The 24,069-nt window shown below is 42.9% G+C and overlaps 1 protein-coding gene across 1 annotated transcript; it reads left to right on the top strand.

The window, feature by feature from the left end:
• Positions 1-673: 673 nt before the first annotated feature.
• On the top strand, positions 674-23,225 carry CCND1 (cyclin D1). The gene is made up of 5 exons (XM_079973163.1): positions 674-1,170; positions 2,762-2,977; positions 3,941-4,100; positions 10,211-10,359; positions 19,735-23,225. Exons 1-5 carry the CDS (start codon positions 973-975, stop codon positions 19,888-19,890), a joined length of 879 nt encoding a protein of 292 aa, XP_079829289.1. The 5' UTR covers positions 674-972; the 3' UTR covers positions 19,891-23,225.
• Positions 23,226-24,069: the final 844 nt, after the last annotated feature.

The following is a 24,069-nucleotide window of genomic DNA, read 5'->3' as shown; positions in this document are numbered from 1 at the left end:
GCGTAATGAGTTTAGACTCAGGCTGCTTGGACTTCAAAATTAAACGCCACAAATAATTTGGATCGTCTTTTTATTATTATATCTTCTCTAGTCAGTGGCAATAACTTCGGCCCTCTGTGCAATCCTAAGTACGTACATATTCATACAAAGAAGCCCAATGTGCTTACTCTCTAGAAAGTGTATTTAGAATAGCTGCCCCGGGTTCTTTTCCTAACTTATCCAGAAAATGAGCTTGCCTTCTAAAATAATAACTTTAAAAATAAAATAAAAATAAACACGGCTAAGAATGCTTGTTTCCTAGATGGATGGCCCACGACGCAGATGATATCTTCCAAACCACCGTAGTGGCGGTGGGGTCCCTTCCTTGGAAAAGGAGCCCGAAGCCCCTACTGCCTGTCCGTGTCTGTGTGTGGCCTAGTCTCATTCATCATTCGGCTGCCGGAGCCCTCTCCATTTTTAAAAAATTCTGCCTGATCCAGTGGAAAGACAATTTGGGCTTCCCCCACCACCTCTCTCTGTCTCTGTCTCTCCCTCCCTCCCTCCTTCCTTCCCCCGAAAAGGGGAAAAAAAGAAAAAGAAAGAAAGCGAGCCCTTGTCCTCATTTGCATTTGCATTAAAAGCCCTGCTTCTGTCTCCGCTAAGCAAAGGGGGAAGGACTTGCAGCCTATGGGATGGCTTTAGGGCTCTGCCCCCTGCTTTTGGCTTCTCTCCCTCTCCCTTCTCTTTCGCATTCTCCCCGCGCTTTGATCTCTGCTTAACAACAGTCACGTCACGGGGGGACTCATACAGGAGAGTTTTGTTGGAAGTTAGAAAGTTTTGCAGCCTCCAGAGGGCTGTAGCAGCAGTAGCAGCAGCAGCAAGCAGCATCTGAGGGACTCCTGGAAGGGGAAGAGCCAGAGAATCTGACTCAGTCCTTTGGAGCAAAGCTGCGCCTGCAGGAGAAGGAGCAAGGAGGAGGCGGAGGCGGCAGACATGGAACATCAGCTGCTCTGCTGTGAAGTGGAGACCATCAGGAGAGCCTACCAAGACACCAACCTGCTCAATGACAGGGTCTTGCAGACGATGCTGAAAGCAGAGGAGACTTGCTCGCCCTCGGTCTCCTACTTCAAGTGCGTGCAGAAGGAGATCTTACCATATATGAGGAAAATAGTGGCCACTTGGATGTTGGAGGTTGGTAAACGCGCTTTGCAAAAGCTTGCGCTTTCTCGCAATAAAACCATTCCGGAGTCCCAGTGTCTCTCTTCCTCTCTTTTCTGTCTTTCTTTACCCCCCTCCAATTTCCTGCACCCTAAAACATACTGTGAAGCATTGATTTCTACCCCCCCGCCACCCCCACCCTCCACGCCTTTCCCCTCTTTCCTATAGACTTGGGCTAGATAAGCTAGAATGCAGCCTTTACGCTGTCACCAATAACGGGGGGCTTGTCGAGTTAGTATATAGAGTCAATTCGTGCAAAAAAAGAGAGGGGGAAACGAGTTTTGGAAGTTTCAGAAAGACGCCCCCCTTCCTCGTGCCTCTGCGGGATCCTAAAGGTGGGATCGGCAGATCCCTGGAGCATGCCCCCCTCCGGATTCTTCGGGAGCCCTTCAACCTTGCCATGAATCGGACTAGGATTTTATTTTAAATTAATATCCATGGACACGTATGCAAGTGCTCCCCGTGCCAGTATTATGCGCCATCTTTGTTCTTTTATTGCAAAGGCCAAGTGTTTATTAATAATTAGAAAGGCAGGAGCCCGCGGGAGGGGGAGAGAGGAAAGTGGGGTTCCCGGGGGGACCCCGAGCAGAGGGGATCGGGCTCCTGGCTTGCAGATCTTGGGGAGTTGCTGCTGGAAACTTTTCTTTGTTCAGAGAGCAGAAGCGAGCCTCTGGGCTTCCCCCTTGGAAGACATGCTTCTGCTGCACGAACTTGTCGGCAAGGTCGCCCGGCAAAAACCGGTGTGGATTTCGCCTTCCGTCGGCGACACGTGTTTGTGGGGGTTCCCATCAGGACCAGGGGCGTCTGGGCTACATTTTCAGCCCTTTTGCGAAGACCTGCGGGCTTGCGGTCTATTTTTAATTAATTTTTGAAAGCCGGGGCGCTGGCAAATGTCGCACGTTGCTTCCTGAGGGAGAGAGAGAGAAGAGGACTGGGGAGCCCTGGAGTTTGACTTCGGGGTGTCCCCCTGGAGAGTCCCCCGGGTCTCATCCCAAGGGGGATCGGTAAAGGACCCCCGCGGCGGTGTTTTCAGACTCTTTTGGGGGCTCTGCAGATTTTTTAAATATTTTTAAATATTTTTTGAAAAGATGACGTCTGGGGAAAAAGGCTTGCAGCTGCCTCACTGGACGCCACCTTTGTGTCTCGACGAAAGCGGGGGTCGGCAGCTCCCAAGTCAGGGGGAGCCAATAGGGGGCATGTAGGCCGTGGCTCCCAACGGGTTGAAACCCCCTTCCCCAATTTTTTTTTTGGGGGGGGCGCTTGCCGTTCAATAGGGCCCCCCTCAAAAGCTCCAATTTTTTTTCTTGCCCGAACGCCGACCACGTTTTTGAAAGCCACATTTTGCTCAACTTGCGACTTTCTCTTTCATTTCTTCTCTTGCACTGTTTCGTCGGTTTATTTGTTTTTATTCAAGGAAATTCACTTAATTTGTTTTGTTTTTTCCCCTTCACCACCTCATAGCCACTGAAAGCAAGTTGGTTGCCAGAAGGCATGGGGAACTCCTTGAGGTTTTTTATTTTACTTTTTAAAGTGCTAGTTTCAACAGGCTTTCTTTCCCCTCCAGGTTTGTGAGGAGCAGAAATGTGAAGAGGAGGTTTTCCCCTTGGCTATGAACTATTTGGACCGATATCTCTCCTTTGAACCCCTCAAGAAAACCCGCCTGCAACTGCTGGGAGCTACCTGCATGTTTGTGGCTTCGAAAATGAAGGAAACCATTCCTCTAACTGCAGAGAAACTGTGTATTTACACTGATAACTCCATTAGACCCAACGAATTACTGGTAATTTCCTATTTAATTTCATCAGGGAAACAAAGCTATAAACCTCAGCAAGGAAAAGAAATAGATTTATATCCCCATCATAACCCACACCTCACATTTGAGGTTTGAGAACTGTGTTTGGCTTTCCCCGGCTTGCGCTCTTCCCGTGTTATCCAGACAAGCTTCTAGACTACCTGAATGGAAATAACAGATATGGCCAATATGGTTCTTGAGATTTCTGAATGACAAAGCCAGGGGTGCATAATATCCCTTCCACATTCCTTGTGGGGCGTGAGCCCTATTGAACTCCTTAGGATTTATTTCCAAGTAAACATGCGCCAAGGAGACAGACTTGCTGAGCTGCAATCCTAAGCACACTTTTCTTTCTTTTTTTGTGGCGGGGAGTAAACAAATATTTTTAGCAACGGTGTATAAAGTCAACCTCTGGACGGCTGCAGCCCATATTGTGCAGTAGATTAACTGAATGAAAATTCCCTAATATGTTAAAGCCTTATTATTAACTCACAACGAGGAGAAATACAGTAACAAGATGGGGGAGAGGCGGAAAAATGGGTGGCTGGCGCCCTCTTGCGGTAGAAACCCATCCGTCCGGCCGCATGCCTGGTTAATGGAGCGCAGGTTCAGAGCAGCTGGGTGGTGGGGGGGGCTGGAGTGGGGGGGGGGGAGGGAGGGAACAGAATTATGTAATTTTCCTGTGGAAAGGCACCTTTCCCGCCTGCTTCTGTTCTCCTCCGGTGGCATTATGGCTGCTTCCATGTTTGGCAAGAGCCCATTTTTTGCTGGCGAGGCTCACCCTCCTGCACAAAGCAAGGCACCTAAAGTGAAGCAGACTTCAGGATACAGTGTTAGGATAGCTACTCTGCCAACAAACGCTGCATTTCCAGGTGCTTATAAAGGGAACTTTGTAATCACATTTTTCTCTCTTTCTCTCCTTTCTTCCTCCCCCCCCCTCCCCCCTTGTAGCAAATGGAACTGCTTCTGGTGAATAAGCTGAAATGGAATCTGGCTGCCATGACCCCTCATGACTTTATTGAACATTTTCTAAGTAAAATGCCTGTGGCTGAGGACAGCAAGCAGATCATCCGTAAACACGCCCAGACTTTTGTGGCTCTATGTGCTACAGGTATGAGCCTTGCACTCTCCAGAAGGCGTGTTGTGTGTCTGTGTACCCCAGCAAGCACACCCTCCTCCCTTTACCCGCTGCCCAGAATCCCATAGGCGCACCCTTTAAAACTGGGCACTAAAATTTTCAGCTTAGCTCATGCACTAAGCAGGTGTCTCCTTTTCCAGAACCCGGATTACTTTTGCCAAAGGTGAGTTTGCCAGAAAGAGGCATTTCCTCTCTGTTTCGAGGCTGAAAATCGCTTTGCGGAGTGTGGTTCAGCCTGGGGGAAAGTGGCTAGATTAGTTGTCCGTTGCAGAGCGTCATGCTCTCAGAGGTCTGCCCAAGAGCTTCAGGGCTGGATGGCCTTGGAAACCTGTTTTTTCCCACTCTTGTTGTTGCTGTTCTTGCCATTTTAAAGTCATTGGGGTGCAGGGTTTGTGTCCGCTTTCTCTGGAACATTTAGAATTGAACCTCTTCCCGCCCCTTCCCAATCCTTAAGTGCTGCTGGCAGAGGGCAGGAGCAAAGAAGTTGAAGTGGGCCCAACGTAGAAGTTCTCTGGCCAAGAGCTGAGTCTCTACTGTCCACACCCTGCTGACCACGTGCTGTGCTGAAGCCATGTGCGCTCAAAACCGCGGGAGGAGCCAGAGACTATGACAAAGCTCCAGGATTTCATAGAGAGGGGACTGGTTTTTTGTTTCAAGGACAATCTTTGTGTGTGTGCATGCTCATGCCAGCACTTTTAAGCACTCTTCCCCCGCCCTGCCACTTCCCTTGTTGCCGTTTCATTTCCTTGATTCCTTATTCCAACCACCCTATTCCTATTCCTTACTCCTTTCACCCCCTAAATGGCAAGCAGGAGTCTGAGACTGGAAATGTGTTGTTGCATTCCTGATGTTCAGGTAGCACAGCTGGTGCTTTTTTGCAGCAGGCCAAGTGGGGAAGGGGGGGCATGAATATTAAAAAAGGGGGGAGAAAAATTAGTTTTCCTCCCGTGTGGCAAGAATGATTTGGAAATGGCTAAAGGACAACGAAGCAAAAGTCACTAATGCTCACGTTCCTTTGAACGGAAGCCTGCAGTGTTGACTCTTGAGGATCAAACCGGTGTTTTTTGCATACATTCTGGGAGTGTTTCTATTGGTGAAATGCGATTTGTCATTTTCCCAGGTAGGCACGGGACAATTGAGCTTGGATAGACTTCTCTGAGCTTGGAAACTTGAATTGCATTTAAAATCCAAGTTGATGCTTGAGGTTAAAGCCCAGCAGTTTGTGATGTCACACCTGAGATGTATTTGGTGGAAAGATCCAAGAAAAACAACAAGCAGATTTCCCCCTCACACCCACCCACCCACCTCCCCTTGTTGGTTTTAAACAGGCCATCCTACTGCAGGGTTTGGTTTAGAGAGGTAGCCGCAGACTCTCCAAAGAGAAATATGTAAATATTGTAAATATTTTTCAATCTCGCCTTTCATCCTGAGCCTAACTGTAGGACTGTATGCAGCTCAGGGTTTTCTGGAAAATGCATTCCTCACCATGCTCTTTAAAAACATTAGGGCATTTATTTGTTTTTTAAAAATAGTTTTTAGTCTTAAGCACAGTTACCTGGGAGTAAGCACCACTGAATCCACTGAGACTTGCCGCTGAGTAGACATGAACAGGAGTGCTCTGTAAAAAGAATCAAGTTTTGGGATATAAAATAGATTGGTTTAGAGCAAGCTAGCAAGTCCCAATGGTGAGACAAGCCTTGTAACCACAGAGTGAGTTTTCAAGCCTGTTTGTTTGTTTGTTTGCTTGTTTGCTTCTTACCCCCAAACAGCGTCCTCTTTGGGATATGGGGATGTTTAACCTGGGTTATTGCGCTGGCAGCAGCAGTTCCGCAGTGATGAAAACAAGAATAGTTCAAAGGTCGGAGGCTTGCAAAGAGCCAAGTTCTTTGATCTGCTGTCAGTGTTGTTACGTTTCTGGTTTAGAAGGCACGTCTAGAGGCCTATCTTAAACATTGTTCTAAACGCCATACGTAGAACCGGAAAATGAATTGGTGAATGCAAACCTTGTCCAGAAAAATGTTCTATGCAGGCTTTTAAAAGAAGTGTGTGGAGGTCAACAAGGGATCCCCCAATCTTAATGAAGTCAGTGGGAATTTTGCCTAAGTAAACAGTGTTTAATAGGGTTTTATGTTGGTGAATTTATCCTTAACAGCCACATTTAAGAAAGAAAGAAAGAAAATTAATTGAGGGCTGCTGAGACAGCGATCAGGAAATGGATGCATGGCCTTTCTACAGATAGGATTGGTTTTTACTGTTTCCTCATTCTGCTATTCTAATTTGCCAAGCTCCCATCTGGATGAGTTACAAACCCTGTTTTATTAACTACTGCTGAGGCTTCATCCAAAACCCCATTGAATTAAAGGTCCGTTTGGCCATTAGAGCACAACTTCCACTTCATGCGGAATAAAGGGGGAAGGTTCCTAGAGGACTTTGCAATAGAACTACTTACTTTTAAACAGTGGGTGAAAAAGTTTAAATGAGGTGAAGGCAGGGTAAAACAAATGTTTGAGGATTTCTAGAAGTGTGGTTTTGTTCTAGATATAAAGAAGATTACAAGCAAAGGTGATGCTAAAAGGAATTCCCTTTTATGTTCCTCCTTCAGCTCTCTGTCTAACCAGACTGGATTTGCCTTGTAATTTCTCTCTCTCTCTCTCTTTCACATGTGTGTGTGTGTGTTGTGTTGTTTTGTTTTGAATATGTTTTCTCCAAAGACTCCTTTTGTGTGGTGGGAGGCTTGGGGCGGAAGAAGAAGAAGGGGGAAAAATTACCACGAGTTGTTTAGCCTAATGAATAGGGCCCTGGCATGGCCAAGGAAGGCACAGATCACACAAATGAAGTGAGCTTCATTGATCCAAGCTGAGACCACTGCTTAGGGAAAAGGCCCTGCTCTAAACAAGCAGAACGATTAATTGGGACAAATATTGGGAGATTCGGGGTTTCATTCTGTTCCTCCGGCTGTCTAAACATAATTGGGTCTGCCACTGCTGCTCCGCCCCCCCCCCCCATCACTTTTCTTCCGCGGAGGATTATTATCATTATTTAATGTGATTTTGCTGGAGAAAAGCCCTCCCTTTGAAATGCGTTTGCCACAATTCGCCTATTCTGCGAGCCTTTCTAAAATTGGAAGTCTCAAGGTATGCGACCAGTTGAAACCTGTTGCATCTCGCAGCCAGTGATTTATGTTCGGAGTTTTGATTTGCCTCAATGAAAAGATTTTCATTCATAGCCCCCAGCTCTCCAGACGGATGGAATTGCTGCTCCATTTAAAAAGGAAAAGGGGGTGACTTGCCTTGTTAGGAATTTTTTTTTTTTTAAAGCGCTACAGCGCCTAGATGCCTGCTTTGTCCTCCCTTCAGGGTGGCTGGCATTCTTCTCTCTCCTCTTTCCTCCCCCCCTCCTCTCCTTTTAACAACACTGAAGTTGTTTATTCTTTTTGGATGAAGTCTCAGATAGGCTACTGGGGATGTGTGCTTCAATTGAGGGGCCCCCTTCCCCATTGTAGCTGTGTCAGGTCTAATTCATCTCACCGAAGCCCCCTTGTTCCTGAGCGCTCAATAGCGCAAGATGAGGCAATGGAGGCTGACAATGATGCCACACTCTTCCCTTGGGAGCATCCAATTACAGCCGAGAGGGGCCCCCTGATTAATATGCTGAAATTAGTGGTCTCTGCCACAAATAATTCCTTGTTGTGTCGCAACAAAAAGTCTGTCCATGCCGCTTGTCTAGAGTGGTTATAGGGACAGGCACAAACCGGTCATTTAAACTTCATTATTGCTTTTCCACCTTGGGAAGAAAGAGGGTGTGACTAGGAATTCCTCTTCCTTTTTCTCTCGCCACTTTAAAAGGAAGTACTTTGTGCATTCCCAAACTTGCTACTCTTTGAATGATCTCATGATCACTTTGCCCATTTTGGAGTTGGGGTTTTGGTTTTGTTTTGTTTTAAAGGTGGGGCCTTCATTCCAAATTGAAAAAAAGCAAAGTTTCCAAGATTGGAAAAAGAATTGAATCTGGGTGATGTAGAAGTCAGAATGCCAGATCAGGGTGGTCATTTCTGTGCTTCTTCAAAACCCTTTAGAAGCTGTACAGCAGTTAATTGGTTTGATGTGTATTCATCCAGTGGGGCTGATGTTGAAAATTTATTGATGCCTAGGCACAGGCCTTCGTAAAATGAAAAGTAGGAAGGTAATCTCAGGCAACATGGCATAATGTTTAAATAGCAATACATATAGTCCACGTCTTAGGGGGTCATTTAAGAGTTGAGGCTTTGAGCATTTAAATGTGTGTTGCCCTGCACCACAGTGTGCAAATGCTCCTGAATTGTGATTTCCCTCAACAACAAACCTGAGATTGAGTCTCATGATCTACCAACTGAGCTATCTCTCATCTCCCAGTATTTTAAAAGGGCATATTGCCCTACTGTCAACATTTTAAATTGGAATAAGGTGCCAATATTGGGTAGGGATACTCACAGTAGCCCTATTGAACTTAAGGGACATGACAGACTAAGGTATTTTCAATGGATCTACTCTTAGTAAGACCTAATTGAATGCAAGCCATTACATTTAACAAGGAATGCGAACGAAATGATTTTTGCATAGTCCTGGAGGTGATTTTGCTGATAAAATATTCTCACACTGGTTTTCCTGAAGAGCAGCTGCAATTTACCATAGTGGACTATTGGAAGGGAAATTGCAATTCTTTAGATTGGGGTTTGTAGGTGAGCGGATAGATTGCCTCCAAGCTGCTGGGAGCGTTTCCTAAGTTGATGTACATAGGTTGGCATTTTCTGCTTTCATCCTGACAATCAGATATTGAAACATGTTCCCCCTCTCTTAATTCCTGGTCATGGTCAAATGAAGGCATGAATCAAACATGCCTGCTTAGAAGGAGCCTTAGCCTCAAAATGTAAATGATTGCTTTTTTGTTGCTGTAACATTCTCTATGGCAGCTATAGGCCAAGCAATCATGGGAGTGGTTTTGCCGCAAGACCTACAGCAATGCAGTTTGGAAGTGGGCCCAGGCTCTTGTCAGCGCGGTGTCATATCAGAATGTAGCTTATTGTCTGCCAGTTCTTGGGACCCCCTTACACTAAGTCCCCATTGCCCGAATGGAAGGCAATCACAGATAAGGGAAAGGTTGAAGCAAAACATTTACCAGAGGAAGTGCCCATTTACATCTGATTTCTCTATTTCACTGTAGTGGTGAAGTTCTTGTATATGTGGGGTTCAAGTTTCCACCTTTATTTATTAGAAAGAGTGAAATTTTTGGTCAGCGTATGTGGTCAGAAGTATGTTTAATGGAGGATTGGAACCTTGAACTGCAGTCCCACTCACTTCAGAGTTAATCTCATTGGACTCAGCAGTGCTTTTAAAAAGTACTATACATTTGGGCTGTTCTGCATAGATTGATTATATGAAACCATTTGGACAGAAAATTAGAAAACCTTCTAAATGTGCTCTCTCTGAACAGTGTTGAAACTAGGATTCTATACTAGCTTTAAAAATTGGGGGGGGGGGTTCGATACTGGCTTTGCTTGCAAACTCATGGTCTGATGATGAATGCGTTCTTTTAGCTGCTGGAGACTGAACCATCCTGAAAAACAATAGAATGCAAGATGGTGGTCCAGTTTCAAAGGAGTTGCTACAGCCTTTGGTGCAATAAAGTACCACAAAGCCCTAAATCTATGCAGCTACATGGGATTTGAAAAGGAGCTCTGATGGATTAGGCCAATTTAGTCCATCAGCACGTTCTCACAGTGGCTGACCATATGTCTATGGGAGGCTTGCAAGCAGAACATGGATGCTAATACCAACACATCTCATTGAAGGAAACGATTGCATGGGTGAATTTATATGCAGGTTGGTTTTCACAGAGCTGGGCCAAAAAATGTTCCGAGAGATGCTGTAAGAAAAGCAGTAAGCCTAGATGCATATGTTCACATGGACACGCTCTGTTAAGCCACCTTCGCGCCTGCCCATTGGAAACCTTTGTGCACTGGGTCAGCCGCCTTTATTTGCACCCGTGAGCGTAGGGTGGTATGTATATGCAAGCTCACTTCTATTTCTTTGTTTTCCCCCCAACAGATGTTAAGTTTATTTCAAATCCACCCTCCATGATTGCAGCTGGTAGTGTGGTAGCTGCTGTGCAAGGCCTTCACCTTGGAAACACCAACGCTTTCCTCTCTTACCAATGCCTCACACATTTCCTCTCGAAAGTCATCAAATGTGACCCGGTAAGTGATGCTTGATCCGTAGTCCTGGTGCCTCCTGGATGGGGGCATCAATTCTGTTTGTGGGCCTCAAATCAAAGCAAGGCTCAAAAGTTGCTTCACATCTGTCACCTTCTTCATCTTCACTTATTTATACCCAAATGTCTCCTTTATGTATTGTGTGGGCTGAATGCTACCACTAGTTCCAAGCCTTTCAATGAAGAAATACCAAGAAAGGAAAAGAGGAACTCTTAATTTAAGAGGACAAGTTCAGAGGCTGTATTGATTTATAGATAATTAAATTGTGTGGGCAAGTGCTCTTAAAAGTAAGTCAAGGAACTAGTGATTGCAGTGAACAGAGCTTTCTCTCTTTTTTTTAACCACGCCTGAGATTCTTTATATTGCTAAATGATGTGTGGGGAAAATGTTAACAGAATTTTAATGGTTTACAACAAGGTAGACCTGCACAGTAGATCATACTGAATTCCAAGCCCTCCCCATCCCAGCTGTTTTTTGTTTTGTTTTTTAAGTGCCCCATTATTTCATGAAAAGGTAGATGGTCCTCATAGGACTCTTCTTTTTGCCCCGCAGCTTCCTGGAGATGCTCATCAGTAACTAGTGAGCAATAAACCTTTCATGAATGAATGGGCAGGAAGGGAGCCTACAAGGAAGACCTAAAGTCAATGATCCATGCCCTAATGGTGTGTGAAGTTGGGGCAGAGTTTAGCTTTGTGCTGGAACAATGTGAAAGCCCAATAAAAAGATGCTTGGAAAAAGGTTCTTGTGAGGTCTCCAAGCACCAACAATGAGTCAAATAAAGTCAGCTCTGAGGCTTGCAACCAAATCTTGGAGGCACGGCTAAAACATTCCTTGTTTCATACGTCCATAAATATATAGAAAATATAAGAGTGCAGAAACGAGAGCTGTCGCAATTACAATGAGGTTCCTTAACGTCCTGAGACTTCATAATGAATGGAATATTGTGGTACTTGCAAATGCTTGCTTCACTACTGCATTATACATGGGTTCATGATGTTATTTTTTATTTGTCTTTCATGCTGCCAAAGTTTTGGCTATAGGCAGTCTTTTTTCAGGATTGGATGTGCTCAGTCAGTGCAAGCAACATAGATGCCTGCGCTGATCCATCATCTGCCTGCATAGCAAAAGGGAGAGAATAGTGAAGACACTTTGAGAAAAGCAGCCTGCAGAAGCAAAATTGGCACTGGGTTCTTTTAAATCACATCCTGCCTACTTTTGATTTGAGGCCAGATTAGGAGCTAAAGAAAGCACCACAGAGCTGTGTCTTGTTTTGTAGAAAGAACGCTTCATTGAAGGCAGTGCTAACTTACATTTAGTGTCAGGGTTGCAGGATGCAGTTTACCTGAGCCTGATCTACTCTCCTCATTTTTCATGCAGCCTTTGCAGAGCTCACAAATGATCCCCCTGTTGTCTTGAATGAAGGATGTGTTTTGCTAGGTGGTAGTGGTAGTGCTAGGTGGATTGAGTCACCTTGTCATGCTCAAAACTGGTTGATTTCAGTGGCACAACTTCAGCTTGAAGACTGTACCTGAAGTGCTTCAGTGGCACCAGGTCTAAATTCACTCCTTAAGTCTTGGCTTCATTTCAAATGTTGAAACAAAGTGGGGTCAGCCTTATACAGATGTTGAACTTACAAATAAGTAGAACATGTGAACGAGGAGAGCAGGGATGTGCACACTTGCTCTACCCTTTCCCAGTTGCTCTCTACAAGTTTTGAGGGTGGCTGTCAAGACATGGAGGCTCCCTCAGCATTTTAGAAGCTCCATTTTCCAGGATATACATTGCTTAGGGAGTGTGCCTAGGAAGAGCAGGGTCTCTACTGCAGCCTGTTGACCTCAAACTCTTGAAGCCCAATGGGGGTTAGAGTTAGTGCCCTTGCCTCTGCTGTCTCTCAACTTGTGTGGTAAACTTAAAGGTAAAGGTACCCTTGACCATTAGGTCCAGTTGTGGCCGACTCTGGGGTTGCAGCGCTCATCTCGCTTTATTGGCCGAGAGAGCCGGCGTACAGCTTCCGGGTCATGTGGCCAGCATGATTAAGCCGCTTCTGGCAAACCAGAGCAGCGCATGGAAACGCCATTTACCTTCCCGCCGGAGCAGTACCTATTTATCTACTTGCACTTTAAACGTGCTTTTGAACTGCTAGGTGGGCAGGAGCAGGGTGGTAAACTTAAGTTGGCTTTAATATCTGAATTGCAGTCTTGTCTACCTATGAACCAAGTAGGTTCTCCACTGTACTTTGCCTCTGTCCAGTGCGATACAGTGGTGCCTCGCAAGACGAAAAGAATCCGTTCCGCGAGTCTCTTCGTCTTGCAGTTTTTTCATCTTGCGAAGCAACCCTTTTAGCGGATTAGCGCTATTAGCGGCAAAGCAGCTATTAGCGGCTTAGAAAAAGGGGGGGGGGAGCGGAAAAAAATGCAAGACTCGCAAGACGTTTTCATCTTGCGAAGCAAGCCCATAGATAAATTCGTCTTGCGAAGTGCCTCGAAAAACGGAAAACCCTTTCGTCTAGCGGGTTTTTCGTCTTGCGAGGCATTCGTCTTGCGGGGCACCACTGCACATTTGACTTAGGGCTTCCGCAGCAGTTAAATGACCTGCTATCCTGCACTGATTGTGATAAGGAAATTATATTTAAGCATATTTTCATGCATAAGATGGAACTGGAGTCTATTGCATTGTGGTCTTCTGAATCATGTGAAACAATGCATTCTTACGTGGTTTGGTCAATATCTGAGCTTTTCTCGGAAAGAGGGATTTTTATAATTGAAAACAATGGTTTGGATCCAAAGGTCCTCTTCTGAAGGAGCGTTTTACACTTCACACTGGAGTGTTACACAGGAAATAGGGGAGCGGGTGGCACTGTGGTCTAAACCACTGAGCCTCTTGGGCTTGCCAGTTGGAAGGTTGGTGGTGCAAATCTGGACGACGGTGAGCTCCCATTGCTCTGTCCCAGCTTCTGCCAACCTAGCAGTTTGAAAGCACACCAGTGCAAGTAGATAAATAGGTATCACTGCAGTGGGAAGGTAAACGGCATTTCTGTGCACTCTCTGGCTTCTGTCACGGTGTTGTGTTGTGCCAGAAGCGGTTTATTCATGCTGGCCACATGGCCCGGAAAGCTGTCTGTGAACAAACGCCAGCCCAGCTCCCTCAACCTGAAGCGAGATGGGCACTGCACCCCAGAGTCACCTTTGACTGGATTTAACCATCCAGGGGTCCTTTACCTTTTTACCTTACGCAGGAAATATAAAACCTAAGATGTTTGGTTACTTGCTGAAACTCTTGCACAAACGGAATCACGGTGCAATTCTTTCTGTTAGCACTTGTCCAAGCCCTTGGGAATAGCATTCACAGCTGCTTTCCAAAGATTTTCTGTTCTTTGGATTCAACCCACCAGTGTCTTTCAAAAGAGCTATGATCCAGAGAACTCTGTTCAGTATGCACTGGGACTAAATTTTCCTGACCATAGAAAGGAGGTGAACCTCAAAAGGTGCTAGAGAAAATGGTTTGTGGTTTGTTTATTTACAGAAGCACTCAATTTCTTGCCTCATGCATTTTTAGTTACTGTGTTCATCATTAGACACAGCTACAGACAAGAGTGTGATTCAAGCAATTCTATTATAAAATTTGGCACATGAACGTTATGTAGAAACACATTCTTAAAAATCTCTGAGGTTCCATGGATATTCTTTTGTAAAAAGAAATGGCTTGATGTGTCTGTACATAAATCCAGTTTGCTAAATTTTATGTTGTCATACTTTTGAATTGTTTTTAGGTGTCTCCAAGAAGGAGTATGGTGTACTAAAAATGCAGTGGACAAAAGAAAAATGGGGTTATTCTGTAAATAAAACATTTTTATCAGCTTTTGAAGCTTACCACCCTTTGGCAGTAGAGGCTGAATGTCAGTGATGCCTCTCCCTTTCAAGCTCAGTTTTTATCTAATAGCAGCTTCTGAACTGTAGGAACATGGCAACCTGCCTTTAACCAAGTCAGACCACTGCTGCATTGTCTGCACAGGGGACCAGCTAACTTGTGGCCTTCCACAGCTGCCACCATTCCTGGCTGAGGCTGATGGTCCATAATCATCAGATGGATGGGAGTTGCAGTCCAAAAATGAGGAGGGCACAAAAAAGTTTTTCTGGGTTGCTTAACATAGAACTTGCACATTATCTTCTACAAGTGCATGGGTTTTCATAATGTGTCACACAGTCGTCAACTTTAAAGTTTAAAAACCACAGAGATCAACATTTCATTTCATTTGAACATCATAAAATATACTTAAAATTCTTGGCTGGAATAGATGACCTACTAGAGGATTAAAAAAATAATAATTTACGGTTAATTTTTTACTTTTAACCATGAGAAAGTAAAAGCTAAAATTAATTGCACCTGACTGAAATTCCTTTATGGTTCATTTTGGTAGGAGTCCAATTTCCCATTTTGCTTTTGATCAGTGGTAATTAGAAGTCAGATAGCCACCATTAGACTCTTGGGCTGTCTTCCATCGGCTCTGTTCTTGACATTCATTTCAAGGCCAGAAAATTGCTACATTCAATTTGTTTTTGATGCTATCTGTTAAATACATAGGAATTTGTGTGGCTTCACATTGGGAGTATCTTGTCTGTAACCACAGTGGACCAGGCAATAAATATTGCAGGATTCTTAAGTTGTCTCTGTTACTTTTCTTTGATCCCCAAATCCCAAATTGACTGACATACAGCCTGATCACAGCTTAGTTATAGTAAAAAGTTATGTCTTTATGTTAGTAGAGCACACTCATTTGCTTGCAACTCTCAGGCCTGGTCTGAACAAGCTCTAAGTAAACTTCCCCTAATCTGATGCCCTCTAAAGGTTGTTGGACTACAATTCTCATAATCCACAGGTTCCCTGTTTTAATGTCATTATCGATTGATGGTGCCAATAATTCAATACTAGGCAGTTGTAGCCCAATGCAATCAAATATATATTAGTTTCTAAGGAACAGGATTCCAAAAACATAATCGCAGAGTCAGCACTGCCAGACATAACTTTAATACTACCACCTGTATTTCTTCCCTGGATGCCTAATGCAAAGTGAGAGCTTTTGGCAAAGTTGTTGAGCTTGCCATACATTCCAGTGATTTCCACCCAGACAGTTTCTGACTGCCGTATTCCGGCTATGCCCGGGAAATTATGGACGTATGGCAGCCCTACACTTCTCACGAGGCTTTGGAGAAGATGGGATGCTGCATGAGTTTTGCTTGCTACTTTTGAGATTCCACAGTGTCTGGCCCATGGTAACTCCCTTGACATTCATGTCAAGCATTGAGAAGGGAAAGTCAGAAACAGCAAGGTTCTAGTTGGTTCCAAAGCTCAAAATTGAGTTCCAGACATCAATACCAACTCTTTTCTCACTGGGGAGAAAAAGCAGTGTGGAGCTAAAATTTGCAGGTCCCCTCCAGTGACAACGAATCTTTTGGTCACAATCCCTAAAACCATATGTGCTATGCACCCAGTTTTGTTTGTTTTTACAAATCTTGTGTGTCCAGTCACCCTCTAGCAAGCTTGATGAGCTTCAGCATTCCTCCAGCCCAAATCCTGGGAAGATGTTGGGGTATCAGCTCCACAATTGGACTGCACTTTGGAAACTCAGCATGACAAGAGCAGGCCTAGCTGGCCTTTGGAGCTGGAGAAGGGAGTAGGGATCCCACTATGGAATTTGCTCCCACAAGAACCAGAGGTGGCCATCAACTCAGATGGCTTTAGAAGACATATTTATGGAGGAGAAAGCTATCAGCAGCGACTATCCCTGATGGCTGTGTTCTACCACCACTGACTGAGGCAGTATGCTTTTAGGACGGGGGGATGTTGCTGTGCTCAGGTATCTGCTTGTTTCCCACAGGCTTCTAGTTGGCCACTTTGAAAACAGGATGCTAGGCAAGGTGGGCCACTGGCCTAATCCAGGAGATCCTTCCAACATTGCGCTTTGCTTCAAAGGCATCTTCTGGTGGGCATGTGTTTGTGTGTGTGGTGATTTCCAAATCCAAGAGCAGAACTGGGGGCTACATCACACTGTGTTTTCAAGTATCTTCACAGCATGAGTCCCCGTCAGGAAAAAGGGCAAAGGATAAATAAATGATAGTAGTGGTGATGATGACTGCCGAGACCATTGTGTTCCTTACCTCCAAGCTTAGAAGAAGAGTTTGGGGCTAGTCTCTGTCAACACCGTAGTTGTAAGATGCGACTGCCGTATTGGAAGTGTGTGACAGAAATGAACTGCATGCTTGCTGTGCATGGAGATGGGATGGGGCTGAGGATTGTCCCTGATGTCATGCTGAACATCTAGTTTTGGAAACTACATCATGAATTTAGGGGTAAGACCTGTGCCCCCTTGGAGCAGCTGGAATTTGTGGACGCCAGAGGTCTTGCTTTGTTCAGAACTCCGACCACGTCTATAGGTTTGATAATGCTTTCTCAGTTGTTAATTTCTGTGTACGTGTTTGTGTGTGTGTGTGTGTGTGTGAATATGAGTTCCTCTTAAGTGTTATAGGTAAGCCTTCCCCAACCTTGCGCCCTGCAGGTGTTTTGGACCACAGCTTCCACCAATTCCGTCCAGCACAGCCCTACAGACTGGGGCTGATGCGAGTTGGTGTTCAAAACACCTGGATCTCACCAGGTTGGGAACGACTCCCGATAGGTGGAATTGGTCTGGCCACTCAGCTTAACAGAGTCCCAACAGGGGACCTTCAAGTGATGAGTGTATCACAGGTGGGTGGCCAGCATTTGAATATGAGAAAAAATATAATATGCTTTCATTCAATATGGAGTTGTTGACTATACTGTTCAGTTATGGTTGAATCAAACTCACAGCTTTCCCCAAACTTTCTGAAAGTGATAGAATATGTTTTTAAAACTCTTGTGGAAAAGCCTATATATTTCTTATTTGGGTTAAATAAGAATGTGTGAGATCAGAGTAGGTATTTCATACCATGGAAACACCATATTCGTATCTATTAAGAAAAGCCAGCGCTGTGTCGGGTGCCTATGACATAATTGCTTTAGGATATAGGGTGTTTCTTTTTGCAATTTAAAATACTGTCTCTCTGTCAAGAGGAAATATTACACTAGAGTTTAAACCAGTAAAGGTCAAAGGTTATTTGTTTTCAGTGAGCTGTAACTGATGGTCTGATCTGCTTAGAGGTAGGATTAACCTCCCTCTCTCTCAGAAGAGGCTTGCAGCGAATTGTTTGCTTGGGTTTTTAATCTTATTTTACCCCCCAAATGCCATGTGGTAGAGAAGGTTCTTGTGGCAGCGGAATCAGTGAAAAGCTGGTAGGTCACACAAGAAGCTTCTGAATGAAGGCAGAATTGAAACAGGAAAATAAAGAAAACAGCAGGCAGGTCACCATCTCAGGAAAACAACATTCATTCTCAGTCATGCACATCCTAACACTTTTGACGGCAATTTATCATGGAAGACTGGGTTCACCGCAAGGGCTAGCACATGTCATAGGTTAAATCAGAAAAGGCAATCCCAAAAGGAAACTTCAAAGTTCTTAATACACAGAGTTAAACATATTGAAAAAAGCTTCTGCGATGTTTGTTAGAAAGACAGGAGTAAACAGTGAGCCAAAGGAATTTCGGCAGACTGCTGTGGGATTGTTTGTTTTGCCTATTTAAAGCACTTGGCACTGAAGAAGGTATCCCACCAACACACAGGGATGCATGTACTGGTGATCAACCAGGTCTCATTCCAGTCTTAATTCCTAGTTGGCATGGCTGATCCTTTTGGGACCAATTCCAGAAAAGTAGCCATGTTAGTTTGTTGCTGAAACAACAAGGAAGAGACCTTTGGCACCCAAAGTTCATGCCGCAATCAATTTGTTACTCTTCTTAAGATGTCAAAACTCTCCTTTTTGCTGTTCTTACGCTGTTTAAATGTTTCCGAATCTCCTAAAATATCCTATCTCAATGCATTTTCCTTGCAGACAGTGTGGATGAGTACTAAGTGGTCGCCATATAAAATACAATAAAGGGGCTCTGGGTAGTATTTTCAAAATAGAAAAGTATGCCATATTGTCAGAGTATATTAAGTTCGTTGAGCTGTGTTTACACTGCCGGCATTCAAGAAAATAGCTTGGTTCATCAGCTATGATGTACTCTTTAAAGCCCTTCCTATAGTTAGACATCAATAGATGCTTACCATTTTACTACTGGTGAAAAAAGCCCACACAGCCCTATATGTTAATAGCTTTCTATACATTCTGACCTCTGTTACATACATGAAATGGCCTAGTTCATGTTGTATATATGAAATCCATAGTCTTCAGCCATTTCAGACCAGAAACCCACCTATAATTGAAACATGGATTTCTTAATTTTTTACTATCTGTTTGCTTCTGCTACTTTAGATCAGGCCATACTCTGGTACTCTGTCCCGACCCATCAGTTGAAAACCAATGGTATATATTATAATAGCCATTGAATGGGAAACTAAAGATGACTGTGGGCTTCATGCAGAATTATTTAATATGCTTCGCGTCACATTAAGTTTTCACTTCAGAATACATTTGCCTGAAAAAGCCTATATCTGCAATGAGCATTTAAGGCTCACACAGCAAATATGGACAGTGATCCAAAGTTCAGGCTCTCAGATTTGTTTATTGACTGGGTTGTGCACTACAGGAGGGAAGGGGGGGGGAGAGTGGTCCTTCAAACATTGCTGGACTATAATTCCCATCATCTCTAGCCATGAGCAATGCTGGTGAGGCTGATGGGAACTGGAGTCCCAACAGTTCCCTGTGGCCTGGAGGGCTACGAATTACCGCCTCCTACTCCACAGGAAGGCTTCTTTACTCATTCAGTTGTAAGTTGCTCGGTCCCTGCTCCTGCCAACCTAGCAGTTCGAAAGCACAAAGTGCAAGTAGATAAATAGGTACCGCTCCGGTGGGAAGGTAAACAGCGTTTCCATGTGCTGTTCTGGTTCGCCAGAAGCGGCTTAGTCATGCTGGCCACATGACCCAGAAGATGAGCGCCACAACCCCAGAGTCTGCCATGACTGGACCTAATGGTCAAGGGTCCCTTTACCTTTACCTGGGGAAGAAAAGCAAGATACAAGGAATAAAGGAAATAATAACAAAGTGTGAACATCAGGGGCCAGGGTCACCAGGCATTCTCCTGATTCTTCTTCCCACCTCCAATTTCATATCTACGTCACATGCATTGGGCTTTTGAGTTGGAGAACACAGTGGTGGCCACTTCTGTATTATTATGGCTTATTTATGACTTACTCTTTTCCATTTGTTTATTTGCTTTCTAGGGATAAGCTATTTGGCTGTGCACACTTCTCTCTGTTTTGCTAAAGAGTTTTCCCCTTCTCTTTCGCAGGATTGTTTACGAGCCTGCCAAGAACAGATTGAATCCCTCCTTGAATCTAGTCTACGCCAGGCGCAGCAACACAACATATCTTCAGAAACAAAGACTGTTGAAGATGAAGCTGATCTTTCCTGCACACCCACTGATGTTAGAGATGTGAATATTTAAGGAGGACTTCTGCAGTTGGGTTTGCTTGGCAGTACCAGCAAACAACGAAAGGGCATCTGAGAAGGAAGTGGAATCAGGATCTTCTCCCCCCGCCCCTCCCTCCCCCCACCCAGGAAAACCTTTTCTCCAGGACTTTTTATACCAGAAGGGAAAATGTCATTCATTCTTTTCTTCGCTATTCCTTCCTACCCTCTGTGACTCTTAACAGACAACCCCCCCTTCACTCTCAACCGTCTTAAAAAGAAAAAAAAAATAGTATTTGCATGATCTCCAGGGGTTTGTGCTACAAAAATAGAAGATTTTATACAATAATAATCAATTAGTTTTTTATATATTAAAGTGTTTTTGTCTTTATGTTGTAAAAATAGGCATTAACACACACACACACACACACACACACACACACACACACACAGTCTCTCCAGGGGAGGTATTAGATTTGATTCTTGCATATTAAAAAGCCAACCATTTTTAAAGTAGAAGAGGGTGTGTTTTTTTAGATAGGTTATATGTGTTTTGGGTGTGTGTTTTTTTCCTTTAAAAAGCATAGCTTTAATGCAGTTCTAGGCTTTTCTGTATCTTGCTTGCTTATGCATTTAGTCACTTTATAATTCATCTGTAAATGTTTATTTTATCCCCTTAGGTTTTTATCCTCTTCACCTTATAAATGGTTTTAATGTAACCTTTACGTTAGTCTATGTTAGCAATCAGCATTATTATATGTTAATCTTCTGTGCCTGTGGATTACCTGTGTGTAAGGCTTCTAGGGGTTCCAGCTTAGCATGGCCAGGAAAAGATCCGACATTCTGTTCCAACATTAAAGAGAAGTTCCAATAGCTATATAATATATTTTTGTAACCTTCCTATTTTTGTAGTGTACAAAAACATGCTGGTTTTCACCCAAACGATACACAGCCTAATTATATCCAGGTTGAATCCACAGTTTTATCTTCTTTTTTATTATTATTATTGTTTTAAAACCATTCCATTTCAAAGCACTTTCAGTTCATTAGGTATAGGAAATACTTTCTTTTTTGTGTGTGGGAATTTTTTTTTTCTTCAAATGGAATGGTTTGGAAATTATATATATAAATATATAAATATATATATAAAGTGCTTGTGTGCAAACTCAGAATTGCAAAGCAAGTGCATTTAACTATGGTGTGAGGAAAGGTGGGGTTGTTGTTTTTTTCTGAAGGGTTGTGTTCCAGTCAGAGAAATTGCATTCACAAAATTGCCAGGATATCTTCCTAACCTTTTCAATAGAAGAGATGCTTAGAAATCTTTTGGTGCCAATTCATTTTTTAAAAAAAATATAAATTTAGGGGCCTGAAAGGTTTACCTATAGGACACATATTTTGAGAATTGTCTCTAGATGTTGTACAACTGAAGGCTATTAAACACTAAAATATATAATTTATAGTTAAGGCTAAAAAGAATATTTATTGCAGAGGATGTTCAGAAGGCCAGTATAATTTGTAAAATAAATCACCCCCTTGATTCTGAGAAAACAAAAAAGATCTTTCTGCCCTTGATGTTGCAGTTTTAACTCATCTTACTAAGAAATGAGGACATGTCAAGATTGTACCACATTCGGCCCAGTTGTTTCCAAAATAACCACGAGAAAGCACCATAGTTAAAAGTGTAGAATTGGTGTACTTGAAAAGAAAAGAAAAGTTCTTAATCCAGTGTAATTCCCCTCCTTTTTTTTTAATTTAGCTACAAATAGAAAATTTGCACATCTTGGCTATGTATCTTTTTTATTATTATTGTAGAAAGTAGCTGAAGGGACGTGGACATAGCTGTTGAAGTTGATGCTTGAGGAGAATGTGATGGCAAAATGTATGTGAGAAACTGCCGCTAAGGTGTTGATTGTAAAAAACAAAAAAAAAAGTTTTAAAAAGGAAAAAAAAAAGGAGCGGACGCTCCCATTTTTTTTATTGAGCTGCTATGGATAAATTCCCAGCATGAATTGAAAAGAAAAATTAACATTGCTTTTCTGTATCTTTGTCATTGTGTTTTGCTGCTATTTTGTGGTCTTTTTTTTTTTTTTTTTTTTTTGTTATACAATGTCATATACTGCCATGTTATAGGTTTTAAATTTTCTCATAGAAAATTATATTATTGACATTTTTTGGTAGATTTTTTTTTTATGTGATCAATTTTTACTTAATGTGATTTACTGCTCTATTCCAAAAAAGGTTCCTACTTCACAATACCTCATACTTCAGTTAACCGTGTTTAGATCAGGTTTTAATGTTCGTTCACAATGCCTCATAGTTCTACTGCAAGCTGAAATGCATTGGACATTATTCTGAATGGGTCTCGCGATTTGCAACTAGTTTGTGCTAATGTTAAAACAGCAGACATTTCAGAAGATTGAGTAATGTCAGGTTCTTTTGGTTATGTGTTTTTTTGTTTTTTTATAAAGTGGATTCTTTTTTTTCTGATCTGGGGTTTATTATCATAGTAGTTTTTAAGCTGTGTTATTAGCCACATTTGATATATGAAAGGTGCATTATAATATAACTCTTATATGCCCGATGCTTTCCATCACTGGGGAATCATCATGCGGTATGATAGGTTATCTTCTGGAATTTAAGTATTGTGTGTGTTTAATCTGTTATGATATATTAGGGTTTTTGTTGATGTTAATTATAGCATAATGCTAATTTAAAAAAAAAATACAAACAACAACCTGTAAATCTCATTAAGTAAGCCAGCTAACAGAGTTGTATGGTGAAGAATAATCTAGTTGCCTGTATGCTGCTAAACCAAAACAGAATTAGAACTTCATTTTTGAGGGCAAACGCAGTTAAGATCCTACCTAAGCTTATTCAAATGGAAAAGGACAGCAAGCTTGTAAGGCTTCTAGCATCCGCAGGACCCACGAGGACTGGATTCATTCTGTCCAAATTTCAGGAACATTTCTTACTGCTTACCTCATAGACATTTCTGTTTGTGGCATCTCTGTGTCTCTGAACCAAACAAGATTATTGAGTTAGTGGTTGTTGGTTATATTATGTGTTGCTCACTGAGAAGCGGCAGCGTGTACTGCAAAATTTTAAGTATTGTATGTACTAAAAGGCCAAATGCTGTTAAGCGGGTTCACATGCCAACAGAGATGCTTTATTTGTCACATTGTTATAACGATCTATAGAAAGCAAAACAAATCAGATTTGTATCTTTAAAAAAATAATAATATTGTACTTATTGGCATCACTGGTCTGAAATGCACATGTTCACCAACAGACCTGTAACAGATAAGTTTCCAGCAAAAGAAAGAAGAATAAAGACCTCCCCTAAAAGTCTAGAAATAAATTTGTAAAACCCAATGCTTGTGTCCTGTGCTTTTATTCAGTGGGAACGGTTTGTGAACCATAAATCTGCTGCACTCAATTATCCTTTATTTTTAGAAGCGTTCATGATTCAGTATACTGAATCTATAAAGATTGAGATGTTGAGTAATGTTTTCACACATTGCCAGAATAAAGCAATGATCAGAATATATTCTTGGCACAATCCTTCCCACACTCACTAACACAATGCAAAGTTTCTATATAATGGATCACATTTTTTAAAGAATCCTTTATTTCACAAATATGCATTTACAGACCCATGTAAAAAGGTGGTCTCAGTCCTTGACAGTGTTTTGCAAAGTTCCTAATGAAATATATGGGCCAGCATTTTCTTGCAGTTTGTTAAACATGACCAAAAAAAACTTTCACTTTTCTCTTAAGTGTAACACTAGATTCTCTACCTGCTCTGACTAATTATATTAGTTTTAACATGTGGACCACATCCCATACCTTTACAATACAGTCTTCTGATGTCTAGGTCCTTGCAGTTCTCTTGTGTGCCTGATTCTGTGAGTTACAACATGTCCTGATACTATGATCGCCCTATGCTGGTGGGCAAGAGTCTCTGAATGGGCCCTCCTCCCCAAAGTTACCACTGCCCGGACATTTCGTTTGCAGAGTCCACACAATCGCCCATTGGAAGGTACTGATCTATCTTGACAGCAGCAAAAGCCAGGGGGCTCCAGGAGGTATGGCAGTGGGGACCCAGCCCTGGTGCCATCTTGGAAGATGCCAAACAATGCCAACCCCTGGCGCTGGTCCTGCGTTTTCCCTCAAGACAACTTTGCAAGGTGAACATAATGGTTGATCGAGGTTTTGA

The sequence above is a fragment of the Podarcis cretensis genome (genome assembly GCF_951804945.1).
Source record: "Podarcis cretensis genome assembly, chromosome: 1".
Lineage (NCBI taxonomy): Eukaryota > Metazoa > Chordata > Lepidosauria > Squamata > Lacertidae > Podarcis > Podarcis cretensis.
Note: the sequence above shows the minus strand (reverse complement) of the source record. Positions and strands in the feature narration are given on the sequence as shown.